Source organism: Hyalella azteca, unplaced genomic scaffold (assembly GCF_000764305.2).
Source record: "Hyalella azteca isolate HAZT.00-mixed unplaced genomic scaffold, Hazt_2.0.2 contig15981, whole genome shotgun sequence".
NCBI classification, from domain to species: Eukaryota; Metazoa; Arthropoda; class Malacostraca; order Amphipoda; family Hyalellidae; genus Hyalella; species Hyalella azteca.
Window position 1 is genome coordinate 2825 of NW_025945809.1, and position 27310 is coordinate 30134.

The 27310-nt window shown below is 38.5% G+C and overlaps 3 protein-coding genes across 4 annotated transcripts; 1 reads left to right on the forward strand and 2 right to left on the reverse strand.

Annotated features, from left to right (window-relative positions):
- Window positions 1-400: 400 nt before the first annotated feature.
- LOC108667588 (ceramide synthase 6-like) lies at window positions 401-2764 on the reverse strand. The gene is made up of 2 exons (XM_047884700.1): window positions 2599-2764; window positions 401-2339 (listed from the first exon to the last, which is right to left on the reverse strand). Exon 2 carries the CDS (start codon window positions 2256-2258, stop codon window positions 1155-1157), a length of 1104 nt encoding a protein of 367 aa, XP_047740656.1. The 5' UTR covers window positions 2259-2339; window positions 2599-2764; the 3' UTR covers window positions 401-1154.
- A 9462-nt stretch (window positions 2765-12226) lies between these two features.
- Window positions 12227-19924, forward strand: LOC108667585. Its single transcript, XM_018154627.2, has 7 exons — window positions 12227-12397; window positions 12833-13675; window positions 13923-14032; window positions 14741-14839; window positions 15343-15750; window positions 16039-17360; window positions 17959-19924. The coding sequence occupies exons 1-7, from the start codon at window positions 12361-12363 to the stop codon at window positions 18572-18574; spliced, it is 3435 nt and encodes a 1144-aa protein (XP_018010116.1). The 5' UTR covers window positions 12227-12360; the 3' UTR covers window positions 18575-19924.
- Window positions 18956-26544, reverse strand: LOC108667586 (protein RFT1 homolog). 2 transcript variants are annotated; one of them, XM_018154628.2, is made up of 11 exons: window positions 26267-26544; window positions 25536-25738; window positions 24473-24671; window positions 23762-24001; window positions 23191-23331; window positions 22591-22710; window positions 21832-21942; window positions 21163-21299; window positions 20863-20991; window positions 20237-20357; window positions 18956-19501 (listed from the first exon to the last, which is right to left on the reverse strand). In XM_018154628.2, the coding sequence occupies exons 1-11, from the start codon at window positions 26330-26332 to the stop codon at window positions 19226-19228; spliced, it is 1743 nt and encodes a 580-aa protein (XP_018010117.1). In that variant the 5' UTR covers window positions 26333-26544; the 3' UTR covers window positions 18956-19225. The 2 variants fall into 2 exon arrangements, with proteins under 2 accessions (XP_018010117.1, XP_018010118.1); XM_018154629.2 differs by lacking the exon at window positions 26267-26544 and having other exon boundaries at window positions 24473-24651; window positions 25536-25594.
- Window positions 26545-27310: the final 766 nt, after the last annotated feature.

The window sequence follows — 27310 nt, forward strand, 5'->3', positions numbered from 1 at the left end:
GTACGCATGAATCTATGAGCAGGAACTATACACAATAGTACCTATAGTATAGTATCTTCGGCATTGAAGAATAGGCCTGGATAAGCTTGTCACCGATTCTTGTACGTTTTTTGGCTAGTCTGGCCTTTTGATCAAATCTTTTCAACGGGCGGTAGATTTAAAATCGCTTCTAGATTTCAGTTGTTCCGTAGGATACGAGGCATTTGTAAAACTAAACATATGCTCCTGCATGGCCGTGTCTAGTCTGTTCTTGAACGCGTTCATACTCGGAGCGTCAACAATATCTTCAGTGAGGCTGTTCCATGGTTGAAGTAGTATAGTTCAACCATAGGCGTTCCACATGTCGATGACTCGAAGCGAGAAGAAATGTTGTCGCGCATCAAAAGCAAATGAAAGGCTCTTAACGAAACTTTATTCACATAACTTGAATGTTTTAATCTCAACAGCTCATTCTGTGTGCTCTATTCACAAAAAAAAAATCGAATTCCGCCCGAGCACATTTATGCCTATATGCATAAATAAACGTACAAGTGTTCATACACTACAGATTTTTGGAATCAAAATTCAAGACGATCACGTTGAATAACATCCGAAAATGTCAATTGCATGAAAAACACAAAAGATTACTCCATGGTAACCATGGATTATTCATTATAGCCTCACCAATGTCTAATAGTCCTAACATGACACGAAGAAAAATAACTCACAGTAGCCATAAAATTTATTAGCAACACCAAATTTAGAATATCCTAAAATTGCATTATTGTTAATATTTAATAATCGATCGAGAAATAACGTCCATCATGCGATGTTTAAATACGTTATAACTTATAAGTGTATTACTTTTATGAAAGCAAAGCGCATCGCAAATAACATTTAAAAGTAATATGCTCATATTTGGCTATTAAATTAGCGCGTCAGTCATAATTATTAAAAACAGCTTCAATGAAATTATTACACAAAAATATATCTGGAGCTTTCAAGACCACCAATTTCCACCGACCCTAAAAGCTACACCATTCTGACGGTGGTAACAAGTCCTCTCACAGTTATGCGTATGATTTCATATGCAAGTCTAACAGTTAGTAAAAATAAAAACTTACAATTTTACAATTGTTCCCACAACATTGTATTGAAGAGTATTCTGCATCAAGTTAGGACTCTTTCTTCAAGACACCATCGTCTTGATCTTCTTCTACAACTTCTCCATCTGAGCTCGATCGGTCATCTTCAACTACACCCTTTCTGGCAGTGTTGACAATGATTCTTATAATGAAGTACGCCCAGTAAAAATGCAGAACAGCTAGAGCACTCAGAAGCAAATTGAATATGTAGTACACTGGATGCATGGGCACTACAGTATGAGCATACAGCAATGTACTGCCGACAATGTTGACAGGGAAGTACCCGCAACGAGTTACCATCCATAACAATGCGAATAGCGTGAACGTAATATCACAACATTTCTTCCACTTGAGGTAGATAAAAAGCTTACTCAACTGAAGGGGAATGTCAGCAATATCATGCACCACTAGAGTAAGAGAACCTATTCTTGAGAAGTTGCAGGTAAACGAAAATACCATGAGAGCAATCGTAATCAAGTGATGACCCAACATCTGATAAAAATCTTTTCGCCTCGTTTCCAGGAAATGAGTTGCGGTTGTGCCCCAATAGAACCCAAGGGATATCATGTAGTAGAGCCACACGTCGTTGTCCAGTTTGTAGTGAGGGTAACCTTTCCAGCAATAAGTTATATCGTGAAGCCAAATCTTATCCGAAAGAATATAAAGTCCAAATATGAAAGCGAGAGTGTAGTATGTGAGCTGCCAAGCGCACTCCAAAAATTTGGTATATGTATTTATTCTATTCATTGCACCTCTGGCTCTCAGCCATCGTTCCACCTTCCGTTCGGACCAAGTGAGTTGACGAGCCGCTCTTGTTATCTCAGCTTCGGGAATCTTCTTATTATGTTTCTTAAACAAGGCCTCCAAAACTGGGTTTGGAACTACACTTTTCGGTTTTATGTTTTTGATGCCGTATCGCTCAGCGATGGGGCCATACACCTGTGGATTCATGATTCCATATCTAATGATGTTAAAGACGACAGCAAGGGCGAAGGGATACGTCCATAAATCCATAAAATTCGGTAATTGGTTCTCTGGAGTCGAAACACGGTCCGCCCATGTTGTGTTGGGAGGGAGCCATATCTTCTCACTCCAAAACCAATTGTTGAGAGCGCTTAGAATGTTAATCGTCATAATGCTGTTGCATCAGTTTTACGAGGATGAGCATCCAGGCTGGAACTTTGTCAAGACCCAGCACGTTTGTCGAATAACAATCTGCAACGAGAATAAATAGCAAATCAATAACGATTAGGTCTCATTAACACTGGCAGATTAAATAATAAGAATGAAATGGTGCGTCGAATTAATCCTAATGTGAATCGCGACGCAGAACAATTCAGATTTGTCGTCTCTGAATATTTAAATGGCAGTACGGTTTACTAAATTTAGTCGAAATTTGACGTTGGTAAAGTATTTGAGCAGAGATTGCTCCCAATTCAGAATTGAACGAAAAAAAAATAGAGATCAAACTCACCCGTTCGAAATGTTGAGTAGTAGCTTCAGTTCTTTTCGTCGTCTTGGAACGAAGTTTATAATTCGGTTCTTCAACTTTTCTTTAGACGATGAATTAACTGCTAATTCACCAAAGCACTCATTATTCAATACATCAGCGGTAACATTGAATAACAGAATCTTCTCTGTGAAAATAAGAGTAGAGAAATTATTGCACCAGTTGCTATATAATTCGAAATCAAGCTCAGTGCATTTTCATTATTTAGCAACTTTCATTGGGAAAAATAGTATTATTAATAAAATAATTGAATAAACCAGATATTCAATACAATAAAAAACAGAGTACAAAGCGATGAAGTGAGGCAAGTTAAGTTTTTGGTGTACAACTTAAACGACAAATAAATTTTGAATTTTAGCACAAAATTAAAATTGTGCAATTAGTTCGATACACTGTCATATTTCTCTTACACACGTGCAAGAAAGCACGTGTCTGGGTGCCTTTTTTAGGATCTGTCATGATTATTTTTAAGTTGTGAACTTGACAGTTAGCAAGCGACTTGAATGATAACTTGACTGGGACAAGCGACTTGAATCTTAAATTGACCAGATAAGCGGCTTTCCTGCAGAGCGATTACAGTATGTCGTGGTTTGTAATATAATGGTAAGGTAAGCCGTGAGTTAGGGTTTATCATTTAATATGCATTATGGTGTAGTAACTGTAATTGAATCCAATTGGAGAAGTTGCATTTCTTGATCGGAAAATAATCGACCAAGAAGAACAAGTGTACCTGTTGTGTCCAATGTTATTAAAAACGTGAATCTTCATACATACGTTTAATAATTCAACCATCTTCATCAAAAATATAATTTTCGCGTCGGTTATAGGTTGGAAAATGTGGTTTATATTGGAAAATGTTTTAAAATTTACAGTGTAGCTGATTTGTGTAGGTACGATTAAACATTTTTCAAGTGAAGCTGAAATTCAATACCAAATTCACACATATAAATCTACTCTCAATTCCTGTGATGAAATGGTAAAGTATAAATTCTGTAAAATGGATATGTTATGCCACTTTTACTAATTTTACATGATAAATTAAACTCAACAACAATGCAATGAACCAATTCAACAAGTACTTCAAAACCATAAAACTTAAGATAAGGATTAAGAGTATTACGTTTAATATAGTTAAGTTTTAAATAATTACATATTTTAAATACCGGTACCCATAAGTGTATTCATACGAATGTTAACACAAAGTATGCTCGATTGGTTTGAATGTTATTCCATGATTATCATCACTTCTTTTTTTGCTTTGCTATACAATTTTATGTTCAGACGAGTTTGGCCGATCATCTTCAATTTTACTTTGGTCAAAGCATCTGAAGTCATCAAAATAATAAAATATATCCAGTAATAATTTAGACAGACCAGCAAAAATGGAGACGGAATTGAATATACGGTCATTTGGTTGCATGGGTACCTCGACCAAATAACATTTCGCCTTTGAAATGGGAGAACATGTGAAATGTTAGAATAACATAACAAGAAATGGGAGAAAAACATGACGATTGGTTATCAAGTTACAAGTTCTCTTACATTTAAAGTGCAATGAAAGTCCACTAGACTGCAATGGCATGTCTGCTGGATCATGCACAAGCAACGTTAAAGAACCTGCTCTAACGAAGCTACACGCGAACGATATTATCAGTATCGCGATCAAGTCCAAATGATGACACTTGATCAAGTCTTTGCGCTTGGACTTCTGGAAATGCGTTCCGGCTGCCTTAGGGGCCAGTATGGGCGGCAAGCGTCGCCTTTAAACGCCAACTGTGGCTAATTATCGTTCTTTGGCCTAGTTTAAACGGTTAATGAGTAGAGAGTAGTTTCGTGACCGGTATCGCCACGGCGAATCTCGCAGAAATTGGCGACGAGCATCCTAGCGAAGTTAGGTAGTCCCACTTGTGGTAGTCCAGTTCGAAATTAGGATATCCATGTCAGCGGTGCATCGTGTCGTGCTGCCGGAAAAAGAAACTGAATGTGTGGTAACAGAGCTGTTTTAATGTTATTTGATGATAGAATTTAATAAAGTTGCGGCATCAATTATTTTCTCTCCAGGCAAATAATTTCTGTGTCGTTTGAGTTGTAACTTCAACATTGATCCGGTGAAAGGATACTGATGGTATACAGGTAGTTCTTAAAACCGTAATGTAGCGCTTTTGTAAAAAAAAGGTTTTATTGAAGTTCAATCTAAGTTGATAATATCTAAGTTGATGGTTGTCCTCAATTCCTCAAATTTAGACATATGACTTTAGGGCGTGAAATTAGGGTTAGTACAAGTCGCGTGAGCGGATGCCATATCTGATCATTTCAGAACCATGATCTAAATATGTTCACAAAGTCAGCCATAGCCTGGATAAGCTTTAAAAAGTTGTTTATTACACTCAAAAATTGGCGTAATATGATCTGAAAATTATGAAAATATGACCAATTCAATGACTCGAGAACAGGAGCTGAAGGCGAGGCGAATATTTAAAAATAATTTCACTCACCGTCTTATCTTATACGTGGAAATGAGAATTTTAACAAAATGTTTTATCTCGACTGTTTATCAGTTCTATAACGCAAGGGCTTCAACATGGTCAATATCGACAACTGTGAATTTAAGCCACGATGTGTAACTAATCCCGCGTGGCCTGGGACTGCTACAAAATGCTCACCAATGTAATGAGATCAAAGGTGTAAAATTTTCCATTACCATTATCGCAGCCCTCCTAGCTACGAAACGCACAATGGCAATCTCAAACCCGGTTAATGGGAATAGTTTTAAGCAGAAAGATAATAAACAATTTGCGGGTTCTATCTGCAATTAGGCTATACTCCATTCATCTTGACTAACAACGTTGTGATAAGAGAAGCTTCTAAATGAGCCATAAATTAATTATGTTACTTCGAGCTTCATTTGAATTTTGCTCCACCTTTGCTTCATTCAATTTGAAACTCAAGCAGCTCGTGCTTAGGGCTAGTGCCTAGCCTGCTCCTCTCGTAAGTTTTCTTTCCTTCATTAGGCTACAGACGTTACGAACTTTCCCGACTTACAATTACTCACCATGACATTGCTAAAGGCGAACTCCGCAGCACTGCACGTCTTGCTTGGAAATTCTTCATACGTGAAGGATGCTTCAATATTTTTTCCTACCCACCCACCACATTGCATGGACTAGAACGCATCAGCAGAACTGTTTTTCTCAAGCGAAAATTAATTTCAATCTCAGCAAGCTTAGCGCAAATTTATGCATAAGTAACAGTGAAGATGCTCCTAAATGCTAGTATGTCACTAAATATATTACAATTTTAGGCACGTGGCTTATATATATACAGCCTTGCATTGTACTATAGACAGACGCCAGCAATTATAGTACCAATAATACGTGATCAATGCTCACTTACGCTTGAGTTTACGGTATTGACAACCTAATTTTACAGAACTCAACAATTGTAGGCTATTTCAAAACACATGTATTTATATTTACAAGGCAATTTCAAAACACATGTATTTATATTTACAAGGCAATTTCAAAACACATGTATTTATGGTTACTTGCAATATGAAACTCAATAAGTGGAATACTTTTCTCACTTCCGTATGAGCAACAAGTTAGCACCGCGAGGTGCGAGGCTGCTGCGAGCGTCTAACCAGTTAGCAGACACGACGAACAGGGTTGCCAGATGGAGCCGAGTGAAAAAGGCCAATTTAGCTCACAAAAAAGGCCACAAAGGCCTCATTTGAAATTAATAAGAAATTCTTAAATTAAAGGTAGTTCTAACCATTCGCAGGGCATGCATTTACTCTCAACGCTTTCATAAAGCAAAAAAACTACACCAATTTCACCAAGTGTACGAGCTGAATTACCGCCAATGCCACATAAGCCGCCAGGTTCCAGCCTGCACGTTTCTGCACGTTACTTGCTGACCGTAAATAAAACCGTATAATACAGGTAAAGAACTATGATATTTAGGATTCGATTGCCACCTTACATCTATGAAGCTTTTCGATCGCGTTAGAAAGTTTTGGCTCAGTTTGCTAAGAAAATACATAGTGAAGTGGCCGGCGACATTAATGATGTGGCGAAGTTCTGTGGTATTGATGGTAGAATATTTATACGCGGAAATGAAAATAAATGTAAACTCATATCTGCAGTATAAAGATGATGTGGTGCTTGCAAGACTAAAGTATATATTATTTGTCAATCCTATAAATTTGTCACAACTTTTGAATGCGTAGAAAAAAAATATTGCCTATCATAATTCGGAGAAGAGTAAATTATATTTATTCAAAGTGAAATTTTGTAGTGACTCACACCAGAAGGCNAAAAAATACATCACATATCTTGAAACAAGTATGTTTATTCGACGTCGACGTACGTTTTTAACTAGTAACAAGGTTAAGGATAATCGAACACATCCTGTCGTCGTAATGACTCCGACTATGCTGTATGCCTGTCTCTTATACACATCTAGATGTGTATAAGAGACCACCTCTGGTGTGACGCTCACAGTTCAGAAGTGTGTCGTGGGGACACACCTCTGGTGTGACGCTCACAGTTTAGAAGTGAGTCGTGAGGAATCTGCCCACTTTCGCAGTCTCCGGCGAGGTTGCGAAATGTCAACGACTGCGCCGCCGATTGCATTCACTTTCACTGTTTTTGCGGAGTGCGGACGATCGAGTTTTTGCGCTCCGGAGAAATGGAGGGAGAAGCGGGCAACCGCCGCCCGTGCCCCGTTATTGTGCGGCGGCTCCATGCCAGGGATGGTCATTTGTAGCGTGCAACATTGTAGCGAGGGGTCATGTAGCGTAGCCAACTGTAGCGAGGGGTCATGTAGCGTAGCCAACTGTAGCAAGAAGTCATGTAGCGTAGCCAACTATAGCGAGGAGTCATGTAGCGTAGCCAACTGTAGCGAGGTGTCATGTAGCGTAGCCAACTGTAGCGAGGAGTCATGTAGCGTAGCCAACTATAGCGAGGAGTCATGTAGCGTAGCCAACTGTAGCGAGGTGTCATGTAGAGTAGCCAACTGTAGCGAGGAGTCATGTAGAGTAGCCAACTGTAGCGAGGAGTCATGTATCGTGCAACATTGTAGCGAGGGGTGATGCAGCGTATCCAATACCACTATTACGCTGGCAATGACTCGTATGAAGCTTCAACGTCCCAGCAATGAGTTTAATCTCGCATACACAACTGCTGCAATGCAGTCTTCTACAGCATATCCAGCAGCTTCAGAGGCGTAGCATTGTTGTGTTAACTGCTCAAGCCTGAAAGCAATAGCGCTTCTTATAGAATTTACATTGTACGGCCTCAGCAAGTTTTTATTAATGCTAAATGTCATGCACAGCTTCTCCAAGTTTTTCCTTATCGTTACGGTTAACTGAAAAAGTTGTTACATTTTTTGGGGTTTTACTTCATATAAGTATGTTAAAGAGGATGCTAACGGCAAAAATAACGCTATACATAGAAAGTATTTTTTTTATCTTTTCGTAACTTTCAAATTTTAGAATTCTAAACGAACGAGGTGATTATCAAGACAAAACAGAATGCTGATTTTTTTATAAAGCGGGAAGTTGGGAACCATTAAAAGGAATGTTTCGTGTGTACTAATAAAGCGGGAACCATTAAAAGGAATGTTTGGTGTGTGCTTATACAGCCGGAATCATTAAAAGGAATGTTTGGTGTGTGCTTATGAAGCGGGAACCATTGAAGGAAATGTTTGGTGTGTGCTTATACAGCCGGAATCATTAAAAGGAATGTTTGGTGTGTACTAATAAAGCGGGAACCATTGAAGGAAATGTTTGGTGTGTGCTTATACAGCCGGAATCATTAAAAGGAATGTTTGGTGTGTGCTTATGAAGCGGGAACCATTAAAAGGAATGTTTGGTGTGTGCTTATAAAGCGGGAACCATTGAAGGAAATGTTTGGTGTGTGCTTATAAAGCGGGAACCATTGAAGGGAATGTTTGGTGTGTGCTTATAAAGCGGGAACCATTAAAAGGAATGTTTGGTGTGTGCTTATAAAGCGGGAACCATTGAAGGAAATGTTTGGTGTGTGCTTATAAAGCGGGAACCATTGAAGGGAATGTTTGGTGTGTGCTTATAAAGCGGGAACCATTAAAAGGAATGTTTGGTGTGTACTTATAAAGCCGGAACCATTGAAGGAAATGTTTGGTGTGTGCTTATAAAGCGGGAACCATTGAAGGGAATGTTTGGTGTGTGCTTATAAAGCGGGAACCATTAAAAGGAATGCTTGGTGTGTGCTTATAAACCGGGAACCATTGAAGGGAATGTTTGGTGTGTACTTATGAAGCCGGAACCATTGAAGTGATGGTTGTTTGGTATGTAATCCTAGAGCGGGAACTACTGACAGGAATGCTTGGTACGAGGGAAGGATGGTTGAACTCGAATTGCTTCTGCATAGCCTTTGCTTAATTTATCTAATTCATAAACTTTATTCGTCTTAGTTGTGAAATTAGAGTAAGACGATTAATAGTAATTCGTGCGGTTTTGAGCAAAATAAAATTTTATTAAGAAACTGCAATTGGTTTAAATTGTTGAATTTGTAGGCCTGAAAAGATTGAATAAAAATTTGATTTGTTTCCAAGAATGGAATCGACTTCCTATTCATATTTTCCAAATAATTGCAAATAGATAACTGGTTCAAGATTTTCTTGTCCTTAAAGCAATTTCAACGGGTTCAAGACTTTGTGTCATATGTTTTTACAGAATATTTTCATTTTCCGTTCCTTTCATATTCTATATATACTCACTCATGAATATAAATATGTGACTTTAAATATTATTATTTTCATAATTTTTGAATCCACATTAATAAGCGAAATATTAATCTGGAAAACCAAAAGAAATTTGGGGCGCATCTGGAGAACTGACCTCAGCAAGCCGATAATCAGGATTTCCCAAAGTGCCTCAAATTTTCCAAAGCGAAATACGCAGAGAAACTCAATGTTTAAAAATAAAAAATGTTTATGTATTCCCAAGTTCACGATTGAACTTTCAGTTGTTCGGATGTCACGTATGGGCCACACATTTCCCATACAAATGACACGGACTCATACATATTGTGCAATAGTCTGTTCGAACAGTCACATTGTTTACAATATCTTCTTATGAAATCGAATATTTGGCTTTTGTACTCGTTTTCATCGCTTCAGAGATATTTTCTTGCCATTGAAATTGTCAAGTAGATTTGGTCGCCGGAAAGTGGAATTCGAAGTTATTTACTAACGACAACTCTTGTTACCCGACCCTTGGTACGAATAGCGCAAACGACGGTTAATGTATCCATATGACGAATGGTTTAAAATCGATCTGACTAAATTTCTTTCATAAATGCAGTCCAAGGGAGTGGGCATGTGCCCGCATGAAATGAACGAGTTTGTTCTCATGCATTTCTGAAATATATTTTGATGTTTCATGTTCCGATTTGTGTCCACAAAACGATTTTTTAGAGTCAGTAGACAAGAACGATGTATATTAATGGCCCCACATAGCTGAAAAATTCTCTAAGCAAAGTGGGTCTAGCCGCCTAGGAAATCTATTCCGTTTCATTTTAATTTCGAAATTCAGCGGAATGTCTCAATGCCGACAATGCAGTCCGTATACTCTCAACCGTCAATTAAGAGTGAGCTAATTACTTTTCGTTAGCATGCACTCTGCTCTATCGTGTAAAGTATAGCAGCAGTAACTTCCTAATTATTGTACAATAACATTTTCTTTAATTAGCGGACACAGTTCGACGCATCCGTTGTGATCTAGAAAAAAAACACGAAGAAACCAAATTACATTTTTGCAAATCGCATTTTGAATATCTTCCCAAAAAAACGAAGACCTCAACCACCACAGAAAGAAATGCAAACGAAATTCCAAAATGAGCTGCCAATGACACGTGCACACTGTACGGCTTCCCCAGCCTCACTAATAAGATCTTGATTCTCGAGGCGCCCGAGAAAACGATTGGCGTGAAGCCGAGAGTGTAGAAATATTGAGAGAAGCTTCGCGGTCGAGCGAGAGTTTGCGGGATCAGGGAGAGAGTTTGTTTACAACGGCAAAACAATTACAAGCAAAATATTCGCTTGTTGTGTGTAAAAAATACATCACATATCTTGAAACAAGTATGTTTATTCGACGTCGACGTACGTTTTTAACTAGTAACAAGGTTAAGGATAATCGAACACATCCTGTCGTCGTAATGACTCCGACTATGCTGCATGCTATAAGCGACCGACACATCCGGCCGACTTAATCATCATTTGAGACGTCGTAGTATAATGTAAGTTGTCGTTTCTCCCTTCATACATTCATGACACCAACAACATGGCAGGCATTTCTGAACGTCACTGCTTGACCTCAGGTTAAAGCATTCGTCATGCGAGTGACAGCAGCAACAGCCCTCGCTATTCAGCAGCATTCATGTCTTCAATAAACCGCGCCTCGAGCGAGGGATGAAGACTGAAGAGCATTGCTAAGCACACACTTACGTGAGTGATGGCTACAAAGAGCTTCATACATGTAGCGTAGCCATGTAGCTTCAACATGTAGCGTAGCCATGTAGCTTCATACATGTAGCGTAGTGATGTAGCTTCATACAAGTAGCGTAGCCATGTAGCTTCATACATGTAGCGTAGCCATGTAGCATCATACATGTAGCGTAGCCATGTAGCTTCATACATCTAGCGTAGCCATGTAGCTTCATACAAGTAGCGTAGCATGTAGCTTCATACATGTAGCGTAGCCATGTAGTGTAGCCATGTAGCTTCAACATGTAGCGTAGCCATGTAGCGTAGCCATGTAGCTTCAACATGTAGCGTAGCCATGTAGCTTCATACATGTAGCGTAGCCATGTAGCTTCATACATGTATAGAAGCAATGCATAATTCCTACGTACGTATAGTGACGTCATAGAGCTTCACGCTTGTGAGGCAATAGCTTCGATGATTCATTTAACGCGTCTCAGTATTTAACGACATTTAAACAAACTAGTTCAGTACTATTAACACGTGCATTACTCCAAGAAATTTAGTCATCGTCGAGGTATTCAGCGCAATAAATGAATTTCCTATCGTGCTTTTTATTAGGCTTATGATCTTATCCAGAGATAAGGCAACAAATTGCACATTTCAAGCTGATATCAGGAGGTTCTAATCTAGAGCGAGCAGTAGTCAGGACACGTGACAGTTCGACTGTCTACCTCGACAAACGTGTTGCAATATCTGCCAGTGCAAACTATTGTTTAAACTGTTGAACTATTTTACAAAATTATCCTTTGTGTGCAATGCCTACTTAGTTTACTACTACTTTACGTGACGTGTACTTACATGGTCGTGACGACCATCTTTCCGAATAGGTTTCATGAAAGCTTCAATTGACGTCGTTAGTAAAATCAGGCCCATTTTACAGCAAATATTGTGATGTGTATGGATTTACTTACCACGCTTCTCAAATGCTCGTTTTGGCTTCAGTTCACATGATTTATAGGCAAAAGCAATGTTGATTAAATGCATTTCGTTATCTGTATGCCACTCGATCAGCTGAGAATTTATTTATTTATAAAATATTCTCAATCTCAAGTGAATATTCGGAACTCATGGGTTATTTATAAATATATACGAGTATGTGTACAAGTTCTGTTGTAAACAAGAGTGGATAACCGTCCTCTTGCTTCTGTACACTAATGTACAAGTAGTTCTCGCGTACACTGTATTTTAGTATCAGAAACCATGAGTTTTCACAGGCACGACGAAGACGGATCACGCTGTAAGTTGAAGTTATGTCTTATATTTGACATGAGGGTTGATTGCGTGGGCAAAATATAAAAATTTTGAGATGGCGAATAGAGCGTAGTTGATATTATTCCTAGCTGAGTCCAAATCATTTATTCATACGCATAAATTAATGATTTTAACTCATAACATTACCTCACTTGCGACCAATTTCGATGAAATTATTACATTTATATTTGGGCGAGAAGCAGAAGCTTTAAAGTTTGTTACTCTGTGATAGTTCTTTTAATTGCCCAATTTAACTTAATTGTAACCATCAAACTCCTAAAACAATCGAAAACTTACATGTTGTAGTAAGATCAAGAACTTTATTTTCTACTGTCGCTGAGTTCAGTTGATTGTATTCCAGTATTTATTATTAATCATCGAATATTAACGGCTTTCAATATCTTGATTTCTTCCATTACAGATTCATATGAAAAATATAACAACTCCGGTCAAGGCTCCAGGCAACGGCAGTTTCCTCAACACGATCGAAATGGCCACAATTCGGTGAACTCTCGCTCGTCTCCTTCTGGCCTCATACGCCACGATAATCATACTCGCGTCCTCGGCGTAAATTCAGAGCCCCGAAACATCCTGACAACCGACAAAGAAGAAGCATATGGTAGGAAATATCCTGAACGTGGCTTGTATTCACACTTCCCCCACCCTGAGCAGTCATACTTTCTAGACCCAGCGACAGCTGAATTGAGATCAGCACCAGGTCGTGAGTACCAACGCAATATTGGGCATGATATACCTCATTCTCGAGATCAACTCAAAGACGAGTTCCAGCCTAGCATAAGACCAAGTCATGGCCATGGAAGATTGTATGGATATCAAAACGAATCCTATAATCACTACGATGATGACTTAGCACCCCCAGCTGAATCGATAAGACATCAGGATACTCTAAGCATCAACCAACAGCAAAATGTTAGGAATCTTGATCGTCATCGAGAATTTTTGAACAACGACATCCAAGAATTCCATGAAGCAGACAGAGATTTAATAAATCAGACACCATTGAATGCGCACGCATTTATGATCGAAGAAGTGGACCGGAAAGAAAATCAAAATAATTTCACAACAATGGAAATAAAAATTCGAGAGGCGTATCCAACAACAATATATCGTCAAACTCCTCGTAAAATTGAGGATGAACATGAAACTGTTCCGTTGACGAACGCGATTAAAGCTGAAAATGTATCTCTGGCTCCGCCAAAGACAGATCAATCGGTCTCAACAACAAATCCATCTTCTCAATCAAGTAAGACTAAGATTTGTACTTATTGGCCGAATTTTTATATGCTCGTGCCGTACCTAATAAAGTCCGTACCAAGCCCTAAACGATCATTTTGTAGCCAACATTTAATTGAAACGTGATTCTTTTCCCAAGTTTTATTTGAAAGAATAGATTTAAAATGACACGGAGAGAAATGACTCATTATATTATAGTGTAATTTTTTCACCCTTATTCGAATTCTAATTAACAAATAAGCTCAAAATTTGCACAGAAACCCCTACTGCCCAGGAGGCAGCGACCCGCCTTCTCTACCTTCGTCAGGAGCCTTTAAGCTTGTGCGAGAAGCGAGCCCTACGCAGACGCCTTCGTCCGTTGGCTGCCGTGAGTAGCTACCCTAACAAAATTTAGAGTCGCCCCAGCTTCTGGAATCCAAATCAGAAGCTGCCGCGTCTGTAAATTTCCACTGGGTAGGGGGAGCAATGGCAGCACATTCACTCCCTGGAGCTTGACATCTTACGTCGCGTGTCAAACCAAGTCGAGATGTAGTAAAAAGAAAAACCAAGAATAACGCGCCTATATCGGTTAACAAAAGTGAAGCGAACGGCAGTGGAAATGGAAAAAAATGTCAGTAAAAGTAACTCGCTCTATCGTACATTCACTTTCTAACGTAATTGGAGAGCGTTGCAGAGGCCATGCTAAATAAGAGCATTGGATACGGTGACTTTAAAGCAAGTCAATTGTGTATATAGGCTGTTCGTATGTATGCTGCTGATAATGATATACGTAGGTAGATAAGTTAATTCATAGTATTCTAGTTATCCTACACATTTATCGAGTAAATTTGAACTGTAAAATCTAAAGCGTGCAAATGAATGGCGTTCATTCGAGCAGCAATGTTACTTTCATTAGTTTTCAAAATTTGATTAACTTAGTATAAGTTTAATTTGAAATATCTTCCCATCTAGAGACTTGACTCACGTTTTTGGCTAGTTTAGACAAGCCAAATTAAGGATTATTGCCCGATTTTAAAGCAATTAAATTTTACTTTCGTGACATAATTCAAGAATTCTATTTTGAATTCCTGCACAGCTCGACCCGTTGTCGGCCACAGACCAGGTCGTGTCTTCCATCAGCAAGGCAACGAATCATTCACGCAGCTTTATCAACAACGCCGTGGGGAGTGTTGATGTGAGTTTCAATTCTTTAGAAAAAAACTTGTCATTCAATTATTAAATTATAACATTTTTGAATGGATCCTGAAGACCCGCGTATATATTTTTTGCAAAATAATGTTAAAGTCAGATGTCCGAGTTCAATTTTCAGGATTTCAGAGTTTTGCTCTTCACAGATTTTGTGATAGCCGGTAGGATTAACACTGTAGCTGAAGAGGAAATTACTGCTCCATTACTTGTTATGTTCTAGTTCTCTCCAATTCTTCGTTTTGACGTCACATTCATCCGCGTAATTAACCGACGATGAAACGATCATAAATTTTCAAGAAAAGTAGTATAATGGTTTACTAACACTTCAGCTATCAAGCTATTTCGTAACGAAGGTCAAAAATAACGTCGCTAGCAAGGCGAAAGGTCTCAATTATTCAAAGTCTCAAATTAATCATCAAAATTAATTAATGAATTAAATTTTAAAGACGACTACAGTGTCAAGATATGCATTTCTGACACACTTTCCAGGTGATACAAATGATCAAAAAGCGCATCGAGGCGGAGGCAGGCTCTAGCGTAGCTGCCGTGTTCGACCTCTGCAACGACCTGCTTCGTCTGAACCTCCTGCTAGGGTTGTTGCTCTTGTTGGGCATTGTTATACCGACCACAATGTGGCAAGAAGACGATCCTCAATTCCTCGGTGATAACAACGTGACATCTTGCAACACTTCCCACTGGAATTATGAGTCCCAGAAAGGGATTCTTCACAACGATTGTTTCAATGAAACTATCTTTGTACAAGAGGAAGTTAATGATCAGCTTTGGGGATGGATAACAGAAGAAGATCTCCAGCAGTCTGGCTTGCCAGCCGTGTTCATGCCTAACGACTCCTTGTTTGCGTGTTCCGGTGTTGCTCTAACAGAATCCAACGGACAGGTGAGAACCTTTCCACAAACTTTGTAAAATGAATATAAAATTGACGTGAAAGGTGTTATAGCTTTATATGTTCCGTTTAAATTTGATTTCAATCAGCTACTAAATCTTAATATTTGGTTCTATTACCGAAAAAAATTTAATTTGAAAAATGTTTCGGCAATTTAGAAATTCTTTTAAATAAATTCAACCTCGGACAATTTACAGTTGAAACTTATTGGGAAAACTATAATTTAAAGTTGAAACTAATAATAGAAGTTATTATACCTATTCCTCATTGTTTCTTGGCAGGTACGAGTTTGCTCTAGAGGGTACATCGTAGCGCAAGATAAATACACGTCCGAGAGACAGAACGTGGTGCAATATTTCATGGACTTCCTTCAAGGCCTCGGCTTCATGGAACGCACATCTGTCTTCATCGGCTGGTACGCTGCCAACCTTACGTCAAGCCCAGACTCCTACGACATTTCAGTCGCTTACCTGCTCACCGTCACTGCGGCTTACGCAATTTCTATTGTATACGTCGTCCGAGGATTCGGGCGATGGTTGTGCTCAAACTCAAAAATTTTCGAGTTCACAAACGGATTTAATAATTTGGTGTTCAAGGGATGGGATTTCAACGTGGGGAGGAGAAGGACTGCCGCGGTTGAGAAGATTCTGTTGGTTCAAGAAATCCGAGCCGCCAACACAGAGGAAGAACACAAAGCTAATAAATTCAAGAGAACAGTAAGAGAGAGACGCGTCTTGTTCCTGGTGAGATGTTTAATACACGTAACTACCATAGGGCTGATCCTTGGTGGGTGGGTCGCCATCTACTTCGTGGTTACTAAAGTAGAAAGAGATACTTTCATCAAGCAGTACGCGACGACGTTGACAGTGAGCGGGCTGAACTTCATTCTACCGCCCATATTCTTCGTCTTATCTTGGTACGAACATTACACCCAGAGGAATACATTACTTCTCTACATCATGCGCAACATTTTCCTCAGGCTTATCTCGATCGTCATACTCGTGGTGTCCGAAATATCGCTCAGAATTCAAGAGGGTGAAGCAGTGATCGATTGTGGCACAAGCTACATGTGCTGGGAGACACGTCTGGCACAACAACTTTACTCGCTCATCGTATTCGATACAATGATCTACATCCCAGTGACAGCGTTCGTTTTTATACGATACTTCCTTAGTTTTGTGAAGGACGACAATCCTTTAGTGAGTTGGCTCCCTAAAATAATCTGGGAGTTCCTAAGCCAACCTGAGTTTGACACGGCAGGTCATGTGCTGCGCGCTGTTCACCTACAGACTCTCTGTTGGATGGGGATCTCATGCGCACCTCTACTGCCTCTCATGACCGTCGTATCCTTCCTCATCATGATCATCTTAAACGGCATCACCATTAAATTCTGTAGACTCAGGCCGAGTGTCGCGTTCAGATCCTCAACCTCGTCTTCCATGTTCATGGTAGCAGCTCTCGTGAGCCTCGTGCTCTCCGTCGTGCCCTCTGCGTTGGTGCTGACATACCTCAAGCCCTCCTTCGGGTGCTCGCCCTTCAGAGGGCTGCAGTACCAATACCAGGCTTTCGTGAGCGCCATCTGCCTGGCTCCCGCGTGGATCAGGTGAACGTCACTATTTTCTTACGTCCATAATTGTCCAATTTTATGTAATAATTTAAATGTCGTAACTAAATTCGTACTTATTATTAGTATTGTGATGTATATATTAGTTTCGTTACTATTATTAATGCAATTGCTTTTTCTGATAATTATCATCGCTTCATTTGAAATTCCTATCATCAGTACAAAGAAAATAATTAACACACCTGAAAATTAAACTATGCTGATTTTGATTTGAGCAAGAATAACACACAAGACCATCAGTACTCAGTTCATTGAATATTCTTATAAAGTGCCACCCATCAGACACAGCCACGTCTATCAACCTCTATTTTACTATTTTCATGTAGCTCGGGGTAACTACTACATTGTGCGTTAGTCTAATCACTTCTCCCAAAACTGGATAGTACATTACTGAGGAACTTTTTTAGCACATTTTCTAATTTATTGAAAAATGCACTATTGTGCTCTCCATGTCCATCTGTCTGTCTGTCCGTCCGTCCGTGACTTCACTTTTTCGTCGACGAGAAAATGCGCTCTCTGTCACTCACTGCAGTGAGTACTGAGTTATATTTTATAATAATTCCCTTGTTGTATACAGGGACATCCTCTTCTACCTGCCGGAGTTCTTGCCGATGGCGCTGGCGCTGCTGGCGGCCTCCACGGCGCTGGTGTACCAGCTCGCCCGCCTCAGCGCATGGAAGGCGAGGCAGCGGTTCTACGAGTCTAGGGTCAGGAAGATCGCAACCGAGAAAAAAATGATCCTTGCTGTCATAGACAGAACCAAGACGTGTGCAAAGAATTATTGTGAAATGAAAGAGCTTGGAAGTTGTGCAGAAAATTCTTCGGAAGTAGAAAGGAATGTGATATCATCTTTAAAAAATGCATTGGAAATTGGAGGAAAGACTAACACTTATACTCAATATAAACAAAATAATTTAGGAGTGGAAGGAAAACCCAGTTTTCTTTCAGAAAAAATGTCTCAAACAGGAAATGAGGAGCATAAGTCTTCAAGAAAACCATTCGAGATACCGGGGAATCAAATAAGAAGCGATATAAGCCCAGAGTTCAACACACATTTTGTTGATGGGTTCAGTACCAACACACCTGATAGTGAGCCTGCCACCGGAACCCAGAGTGAAGTGAAGCCAGCATTGAGAGGTGGTGACTTGTCCAAGATGACGGACAAGGAAATTGAATTGCTGTATAAACCTTGAGAAATAATTTAATTTCTCAGAATGTAAAAGAATACGTAACAGTTTTGTTTCCAGAAACACCCAAAGCGATATTTTTCTTGGTCTTCAAGAGAGAACTCCATTCATGTCATAGAGGATTTTTAACTTAGTATGGAACACTTCAGTTAAAAGAATCCTATAATGCAAACCGTCAATTCATGGCATGGCTCCATGAATTGACGAAAGTTAACTACATTTTTGAGGAACGCAAGAATAACAAAATTTGTTGAACCACCGGCCTCCGTCAGAAGTCATAGTGACGCAATAAGTTCTCAATCATTTGAATGACTACATGACATCGAAGGAAGACGTAAACTTCCATAATTAATTTTACATTATTTAATGAGGTAATAAAATACAAAACTTGATAAATTATATATTTGTTCTCTTTATATGTCAACGATCCAATGAAAATATAAAAATGCCATAATAAACTATTCAACAAAGCAATAATGATGACAGACAGAAAAAATTTACACTAATTACTCTATTAAAAATTAATGAAAATTATACAGCAAAAAAATTTACATGGAATGCCACGAATTTCCTATAATAAATAACGTTTTCGGCAAGAATGCCGTCACTTTCACTGGAGAAATTAAGTCCGTTACCTCACTGGAACAAAAGGTGCCGTCACCTCTTCTTATGATCACTTCGGATCTTCCCATACAAAACACAATGTAACTTGGCGAGATAACAATTGGACAGATGAACTCCCTGATAGTTCGCTCCTTCTCCCCTGTCCACCCCAAACCCTGGGGCGCCGACACGTAGAAGCAGGCGGTCGCAGGCAGACAGGGCGGAGGTGTAGACGTCCTCTAGCTCCTCCCTCAGCAGGTACAGCACCAGTACGAACGTCACGCCGCCCACCGCCACGTGCAGGACGACACTTATGCTCGACACGTAAGCCTGCTCAATTCAGGGCAACTATAAGTAAAGTATTAGGAAATATAGAGGACTGAAGGAGAATACAACTAACGTATCAGGAAATATAGAGGACTGAAGGAGACTACAACTAACGTATCAGGAACTATAGAGGACTGAAGGAGAATACAACTAACGTATCAGGAAATATAGAGGACTGAAGGCGACTACACTAACGTATCAGGAACTATAGAGGATTTGCACTCGGATGTTCTTGACTAAACACTGAGAGATGATGACTTTCAGGTAGCCACCTGTATTGCTCTTGAAATGCAAATCAAATGCCGATTCGAAATGCAATTATATTCATTATTAATTATTTCATAAGCCATTTCAAGTGTAAGGGTGAAATTTCATCATAATATGATTTAAATCTCTGACAAGCATGCATGTTTAAATATAAGTTTTCAAATTCATGGCTGATATAACCTATGGCATCGCAACAAGATAAGGTCATACGTCATAGTTGTTGATTGATATTGTGAGTCATTATTCCAATTCATATTCCTATACCATTCATAAATTCTTCACGATTATATTCTCAACATTTACTGGCAATTATCAAGTAGAAAACCGCGATTATAGCCATCAGCCCGATATACCAGTCGAATAGAAGAGTTCTTACAACAGAAATGTCAGTAACAGACGAATATTTACATGGGTAATTGCAGTAACTGACTAGTTGTGAGCTCAGAATGCACAGGACATGCAAGTTAATACCTCAGATATGGCCGTGATTATGAAGGCTGCGGCGCACGCTGTGACCGATGAAGCCGAGAGCCTCAGACCACGCAAAGGTCTTAGCTCCGTGGGTCTATATTGACGCTCGATGAACCACCACCTGAAACAGCGAAGGAAAACTCGACTTGTTATTTTTCATTTGTATTCTTAATCCTTGAAGTAGAACTGATCTCTAAAACTTCATTTTTTAAACTGCATTTCATAAATACCGTGAAGATAGAGGATAAAAATTCGAATGGCTTCATTCTAAATGTTTTGATGCATTAAATGTTCGAAAAATTCATGCATTGAGGCTGAATTTATGTTTTTATAAAATTTAGGTCCGGTCATAACGAACATTAATTACCAGGAATTTCATTTTATCGTTGCTGAAAATTTGAACAAAAAAAAAAAACCCACGATAAAATTCAACAGAGCCTAATCACTGGCGAAGCCGCATTTCGTGAAGCATTTAAAAACAACAGTTCAACTCATCATTTGTAACCCATTCTCTGCTGATGGTAATATTCATTTACATTGTATAAAAGGCGCGCAACTATGAAAACTATAAATGCATTCGTAGAAAAATAATTAAAACAAGATCGTTGAGCCAAACAGTCTCTGACCCATGAGCAATTCTGAGAGCCATGTTGAAGCAGTTCGCCCAGACGAAGCCCACGACGCCCAGGAGGTGTGTGAGTGCCGCGGCTCCAGCGAGGTACGCCACAGAGAACACCACCAGCAGCGAGCTGTGCCTGCAGATTATAATAAATAATTATTCATAGCAATTACCTGACTAAATATATACTAAAATACCGTGTAATAATACAAATACTCGAGTATTGCCGTAGAAAATGCATGCAATAATAGGATGAAGAGACGAAAGAGATATTCCATTGAGACAAAAGAAAAACACAATAAGAGACCAGTGCAGTTGCTTGTGGTTCATGGCAGCAAAAGTGTAGGCTTCGGTGACGCCGTTGAGGGCGAGGAAGACCAACAGGAGACACTGTGCCCTCATCAGAGGCGTGCCCTCGGAGCTCAGGGTATTACCACCGTACAGCTGTGTGCATATTTAATTATTAAATCATGTTCTCGAAATTATTATTCATTAACAGCTCACATCTAAGCGTTGAAATAATTCTCGGCAGATATTTGCTATTGAAGTAGTAGTGGTACAAGTGATATCAGTAGCCTAGACATATTTTACACGACTGTTTGAATGCACACACTATCAAGTGCCCTACTCATAGGAATTAGGATATACTCAGCTTAGTTTCGATACACCAGCTTAGTTTCGATACACCAGCTTAATTTCGCTCAGTTTAGTTTCGCAATCCAACTACACCAACTCATGAGCACTAAAATTACCTTGAAAAAAATGAAAATTTGGCATTAATTGTACTGGTGTGAATGAGTGGGGATGTTCCTTACAGGGACACTTGGCAAAACACGTTTTCAGTGCACAAATACAAGCCTGGCTGAGGACGTTTCGTTAGGAAGCTTTTCTGTTTTGCCTTCGTTTATTTGACATACATTCCTTTAGCACAAAAAGTTTCTTAATTGCAGCTTATTACATGACTTGAATGACGTACCTGAAGCAGAGTGTGGGAGTAGCTGTACCCAAAGCAGAGAACCACAAGCGATATCAGCGACAAGTGACGTAACAACAACTCCAGGAACTGAGCAGCTTCTCGTACTTTCTTCTGCTCATGGGAAACGGAAACATTGACACATTTATGAGCAACATAAGCATCATTATTGACAGTATTTACGTTTCTCTAAACACTGCTCATATTGTTATCAAACTTTTTACATTCATCTGGCCTATGATAACGGACAAGGAACGAACCAGTCTGAGCAGAGAGCAATAGAGATGAAAAACACTGCCATCCAATTTTCACATCCAACATTGATTTTATCCTTCCCTGTTGGTTCGTTCTTTTCTTGGCATGTTTTGATGCCACGCTCATTGTTGAATCTAAAGAAACCTTAGGTCGACAAGATTACCTATTTGCAAACTTAGACAGAAAAAAATTTAAAATTAACCTTTACAATAAAATTATAGGTTACAATTGAAAATTGTTTTATTATTGAGACAATTACCAGGAAATGGTTGCGAATCAGATAAAAAAAAAAGGTCACTATACCATCTTCAAATCATCCAAGTATTACATGGTTACTCTCAATACTTGAATTTCAAACGTGAAATTCCTTAATTTACACTTCACATCATCTTGTACAGCATTGTTAAGGCAACTTAACATATAAAAATCTAAATTAGAGCGATGATGATTGGAATGACGATTTTAAGGATGTTAAGTTTGCAGACCAAGTTACTGAATGAAACAGACCTTATCCTGCAGCTCTAGAGGTTGCTCGCGATGCAGTGTCTGGGCAAAGAACTTGTAAGCAGCTGCCTCGATGCTCCGCAATACGAGGCGTGCTCCAAGAGCACCTAAATTGCTTACTACCTGCACAACGCAACATCATGAATAGTAATATTCACATAAATAGTAATATTCATATAAATAGTAATGAATAGTAATATTCATGATGAATATTTTGAATTTAGCATTGGATAATCATGAATATTATAAGAATACATTGTAAGAAAATTTAAAATAATTTCTAAACATTATTAGGCTAACTTCGTTCCAACATTAACATTTCATGGCTTCTTACTTGATGCTAAGAAATCATTGTGCACCAATTGCCTCTATCGCTAAACAGATGCAAATAAAATTTATAGCAGCATTAATATTGCATGGTATCAGTAAATGTAAAGGAAGGGAAACAAACAACAAATTTTTTTTGTAGATACAGAGACTCAATAAATTGAAGAAAATCAACTATGAAATAATCATAATCAGTAACTTAAGTTGTTTTCAACAATACATACTACCACATACAAATTCATTCCACAATTCATAATATTTTTTTTGATGTAATACCTGGTAAGTACCCTGCTGCGCCAGTGATACCAGAGGCAGTAGGTTCATCAGGAACCACTCGCCCTCCGTCAGTAGCTCCTTCAGCCAACACTGCAGCAGGAAGCCTCGTGTTACCTTCAGGGTCTCCTGCTCCACTCGCGGCTGAAAACAAGCGATAACATTGAGAGTTCAACAGGGAAGTGAATCACTCACTCTTGAATTAGTATAGAAGTCACCTGTGCATCTCCACTTAAGTGACAAGTTGTATCAGGTCTCAAGAGCTTGATGTCAAAATAGATCCTTGTGTTCTCATTAGTTTTTTATCTGATATTTTACCCAATGAATATCTGTAAATTTAAAGCTAGTAAGCTTAACATTTTCCACAAGATATAACAGGTTAAAGCTCCTGATAAATTCATAATATAATACATACATAATTAGATTTCCAAAAAGCAACTCATTGTCCGATGAATAATATTAACATCTCTATATTACAATTAAAACTATGAGCATTCTTACATTGAAAATTATGTTTCACAATACCAACAGTTAGATTAAAATTAAAAAAATAGACATTCGTTATCTTACTGACATAAATTTCACCAGGGCCTCGTGACGGCAACAGCTGACGAATGGTTTGAAATGGCAGAGTCTTGACAAGGGTCTTGTCTCTGAAGGCTTTCATGAAGACCAAGTAATAAGATAAGCAGTAGACACACGAGCCAATCAGGTGTGAGATGGAGTAGCCAATCACAGCATAGTGAGGGACAACCACCACCACACCAGCAATGCATATTGACCGCACAACCTGCATGGCTCCCTCAATCATCACCTAGCAGCATGCAAACAACTTTAATAGATTGAGGTGTTGTGATTATTTTGTATGGAAACAATTCCAAATATAAGATAAAATGACAAAAGAACACCAAAAGTTCAGATATAAATACGAAACTGCATTACTATATGCAGGTGACAATGAGAAATAGAATAAAATAAAAATAAACTAAGGAAAAAAAGTGATATAGGTATATATATATATATATATATATAGGTGCCTATATTTTAAAGCAAGAACAAGCCAATAATGAGAATGAAAACAAACTAAAGAAAATTCACAACTTTATCAATAACTTTTTTAACTTATTGGAATTCAAACAGCATGAAGCATTTCAAATTTCATGTTAATTCATAGTTCAAGATTTCCTTGCCAATTTGATATAGAGACAAATAATTTCCAATTACATTATTAAAAGTCTCAGAGATACACAGAATCAAGAATATGAAAAAAAAGAGTAAATCTTACTCTCGTTTTGGTCCACAGTTGCAGCTCAGCAAGAATGAAAGGCACTTCAGCAAAAAGCTCCACAGCACAAGAGAGGAGGATGATGACAAGGCAAGCAGGGTAGTGCGATGGCTCTGCTAACACCTCCTGAGGTGGTGGGTCCATCACGTCTCTCCAAACATAGCTGAGGATGCATCCCACTGGAAGAAGCGTAGTTAAACTGAAAATGAAAACCAGATTTAAAGGCTCTACAACATTAATAAGGAATTAGACATATATATATAAATTAAAATGCACCTGTTTTTCAAGGCCTTGAAAAACAGGCCTTGAAGGCCAAGTCTTCAAGGTCAGCCTTGAAGAAATAAACACTAAGATAAAAAACACACACATAATAATTTAACCATCATTATTAACTATATTTAGTTTTATGTTTTACACCCAAAAACCACAGTGGACAAATAGGTAGTCCAAACTATGAATAACTTTGAGGGCACACCAGCATAATTTTGTTAATTTTGAAGAGCTTCCTTATGTATTCACCTTTGAATACATCTATGCAACTAGGGATGACCACAAATCTTAGTGGATAGTTGTTTTAGTGAATAATCCTAAAAAATTTTTTTAATAGTTAGTATAGACATAAGACATGAGAGTGTAATCTCAACTATACTTGCCCCTGACACAAAGCCCATAGTAGCTGAGAGAAAAATGTGTTCTTAAAAACTAATTCCATGCTGATTTGGCAATTTTTCTTACTGATTTAAAAAAAATTCTCCCAAAATTCATAAGCACATAGCACATTTTGACAATGAAATTACCAGTTTCCTACTTGCATTCAGTCATAAAATTATGAAAAAATGTCATCAGAATCACAGAAATGTTAATGATTTTTCAGGACAGTAAGAGTCATTTTCAGTATTTTCCCTTGCCGGATTATTTCCCTTGCCGGATATTCAGCATTTAGGCATGAGCAAGTAAAAATGCTCTGCTTTGAAGCAATTATATGAATCAGAAATATATCATTTGACATGCAAATGATGATGATCACAGAAATTTTTTTTAGATAGAAATTCTAAAGTCCCACCTTGCCCAGATCAGATTTACAAGCTTATAGTTGACTTGATGCTCTTTTGCAGCAAGAGCAGCACGTCTAAATGCTTCACGGGTAAGCAGCAAAGTTGTTGAGTAGAGGAGCAGAAGCCGCACAGAACATACTGCCAAAACAGCAGGTCCTATGTAACGTACCACCATTGCATTTAAAACAAAGGACACCACACGCAGGCATATCTGAAACAGGAAGATTATATTAGAATTGGATGAGAAAATTTTATGAAAAAGAATATATACTACCATCATCAAACCTGTTGATCATTTTGATTGTCAAATTTCATAAAGTATGGCTTGTTTGTGAACTTATGGCCTGCCCTATGCCTAATTGCATATGCTAATTGAAATCATGCATAGTGGCAAAACAGACTAGGTAGCAAAGTTTATTAAATGCTTCCTCTAGTTCAATTTTTAGTCCTATAAGTAGACCAGCAAAGTATCATGCATACCAGCATTATCATTATAGGATTTTGGTTTAAATCTTGACTAAATGATGAAATTAATAATGAACTTATTCTAAAAAATCTCTGGCTAAAATTTCCCATTATGATTAGTAATGAGAGGCCGCACGCGCCAGCCGCCAGGCTACCTACTACCTAGTAATTCTTTCTAATTAGACTAACTAAAACATTTCGTCTATTATAGTCTATGTAAGTTACAACACTGAAGATGATCATATTAAATAAAATTAAATATTGGTAAATTTACCTGTAAAACAGTGTCATACGCGGCAGACTGAAGAGCTCCTTTTTTCAAATTTATGTCACTCGACATATTTTTTGTCAAGTGGCATGATAGCTTACGCCGCCAGGATAAAAATTCAGTTTGTTTACGTTAGCCAGCTGTTCAAGTGTTGCTTTTTGGGGAAATTTCCCGTGGTTTTGAAATGATGTGTTGTCAGATTACATCGAGGATATTTCTAAACTTGAATTTCTGTAAAGACGAATTTAATATTTTAGGGCAACATATACATATAAAAAGATATATCTGTCTGAGAAAAATATCTGTCTGAGATATCTGAAAATGTTTCAACAGATTTTCGGAACCATGACGGAACGTGCCGAAATTTGCAGTGTACTAGAGATTTCTTCTAAAATACTGAACAGATTACAACGAATCTTTGCATATAGAAAACTAACCTCCCAACAGTGATGTTTAGCTCATGACAATATTTTCGATTTTGCCTTCGTTGGCGAGCAATACGGCTATACGTAATTGCTCTTGGTCAATGCGAGTTCAAAAATCGGCCTGAGAAATGTCGGTCGTTTCTCCGTTTCTCCGTATAACTCGCGAACGAAGGCAAAATCGAAAAAAATTGTTACGAGCTAAACATCACCGTCGAGAAGTTAGGTTTCTAGATGCAAAGTTTCGTTCAAATCTGTTCGGTATTTTAGAAGAAATCTCTGGTAAACTGCGAATTTAAGCACAATTTTGCTGTTTAAATCACGAATGAGGGGAAAGAGAAAAATACCCGCCATCGATGGCAAAACGTAAAAAATTGTTACGAGCTAAACATCACCGTTGGGAGGTTAGGTTTCTATATGCAAAATTTCGTTCAAATCTGTTCAGTATATTAGAAGAAATGTCCGGTACACTGCCAATTTCGGCACGTTTCGTCATATAACTCACCAATGAAGGTGCTATTAAAAAATTGTCACGAGCTTGACATCACCGTTAAGCCATAATGAATATGTGTACCAAGTTTCATCGAGCTACGTTCAGTACTTTGGGAGATATTCCAGGTACACTGTC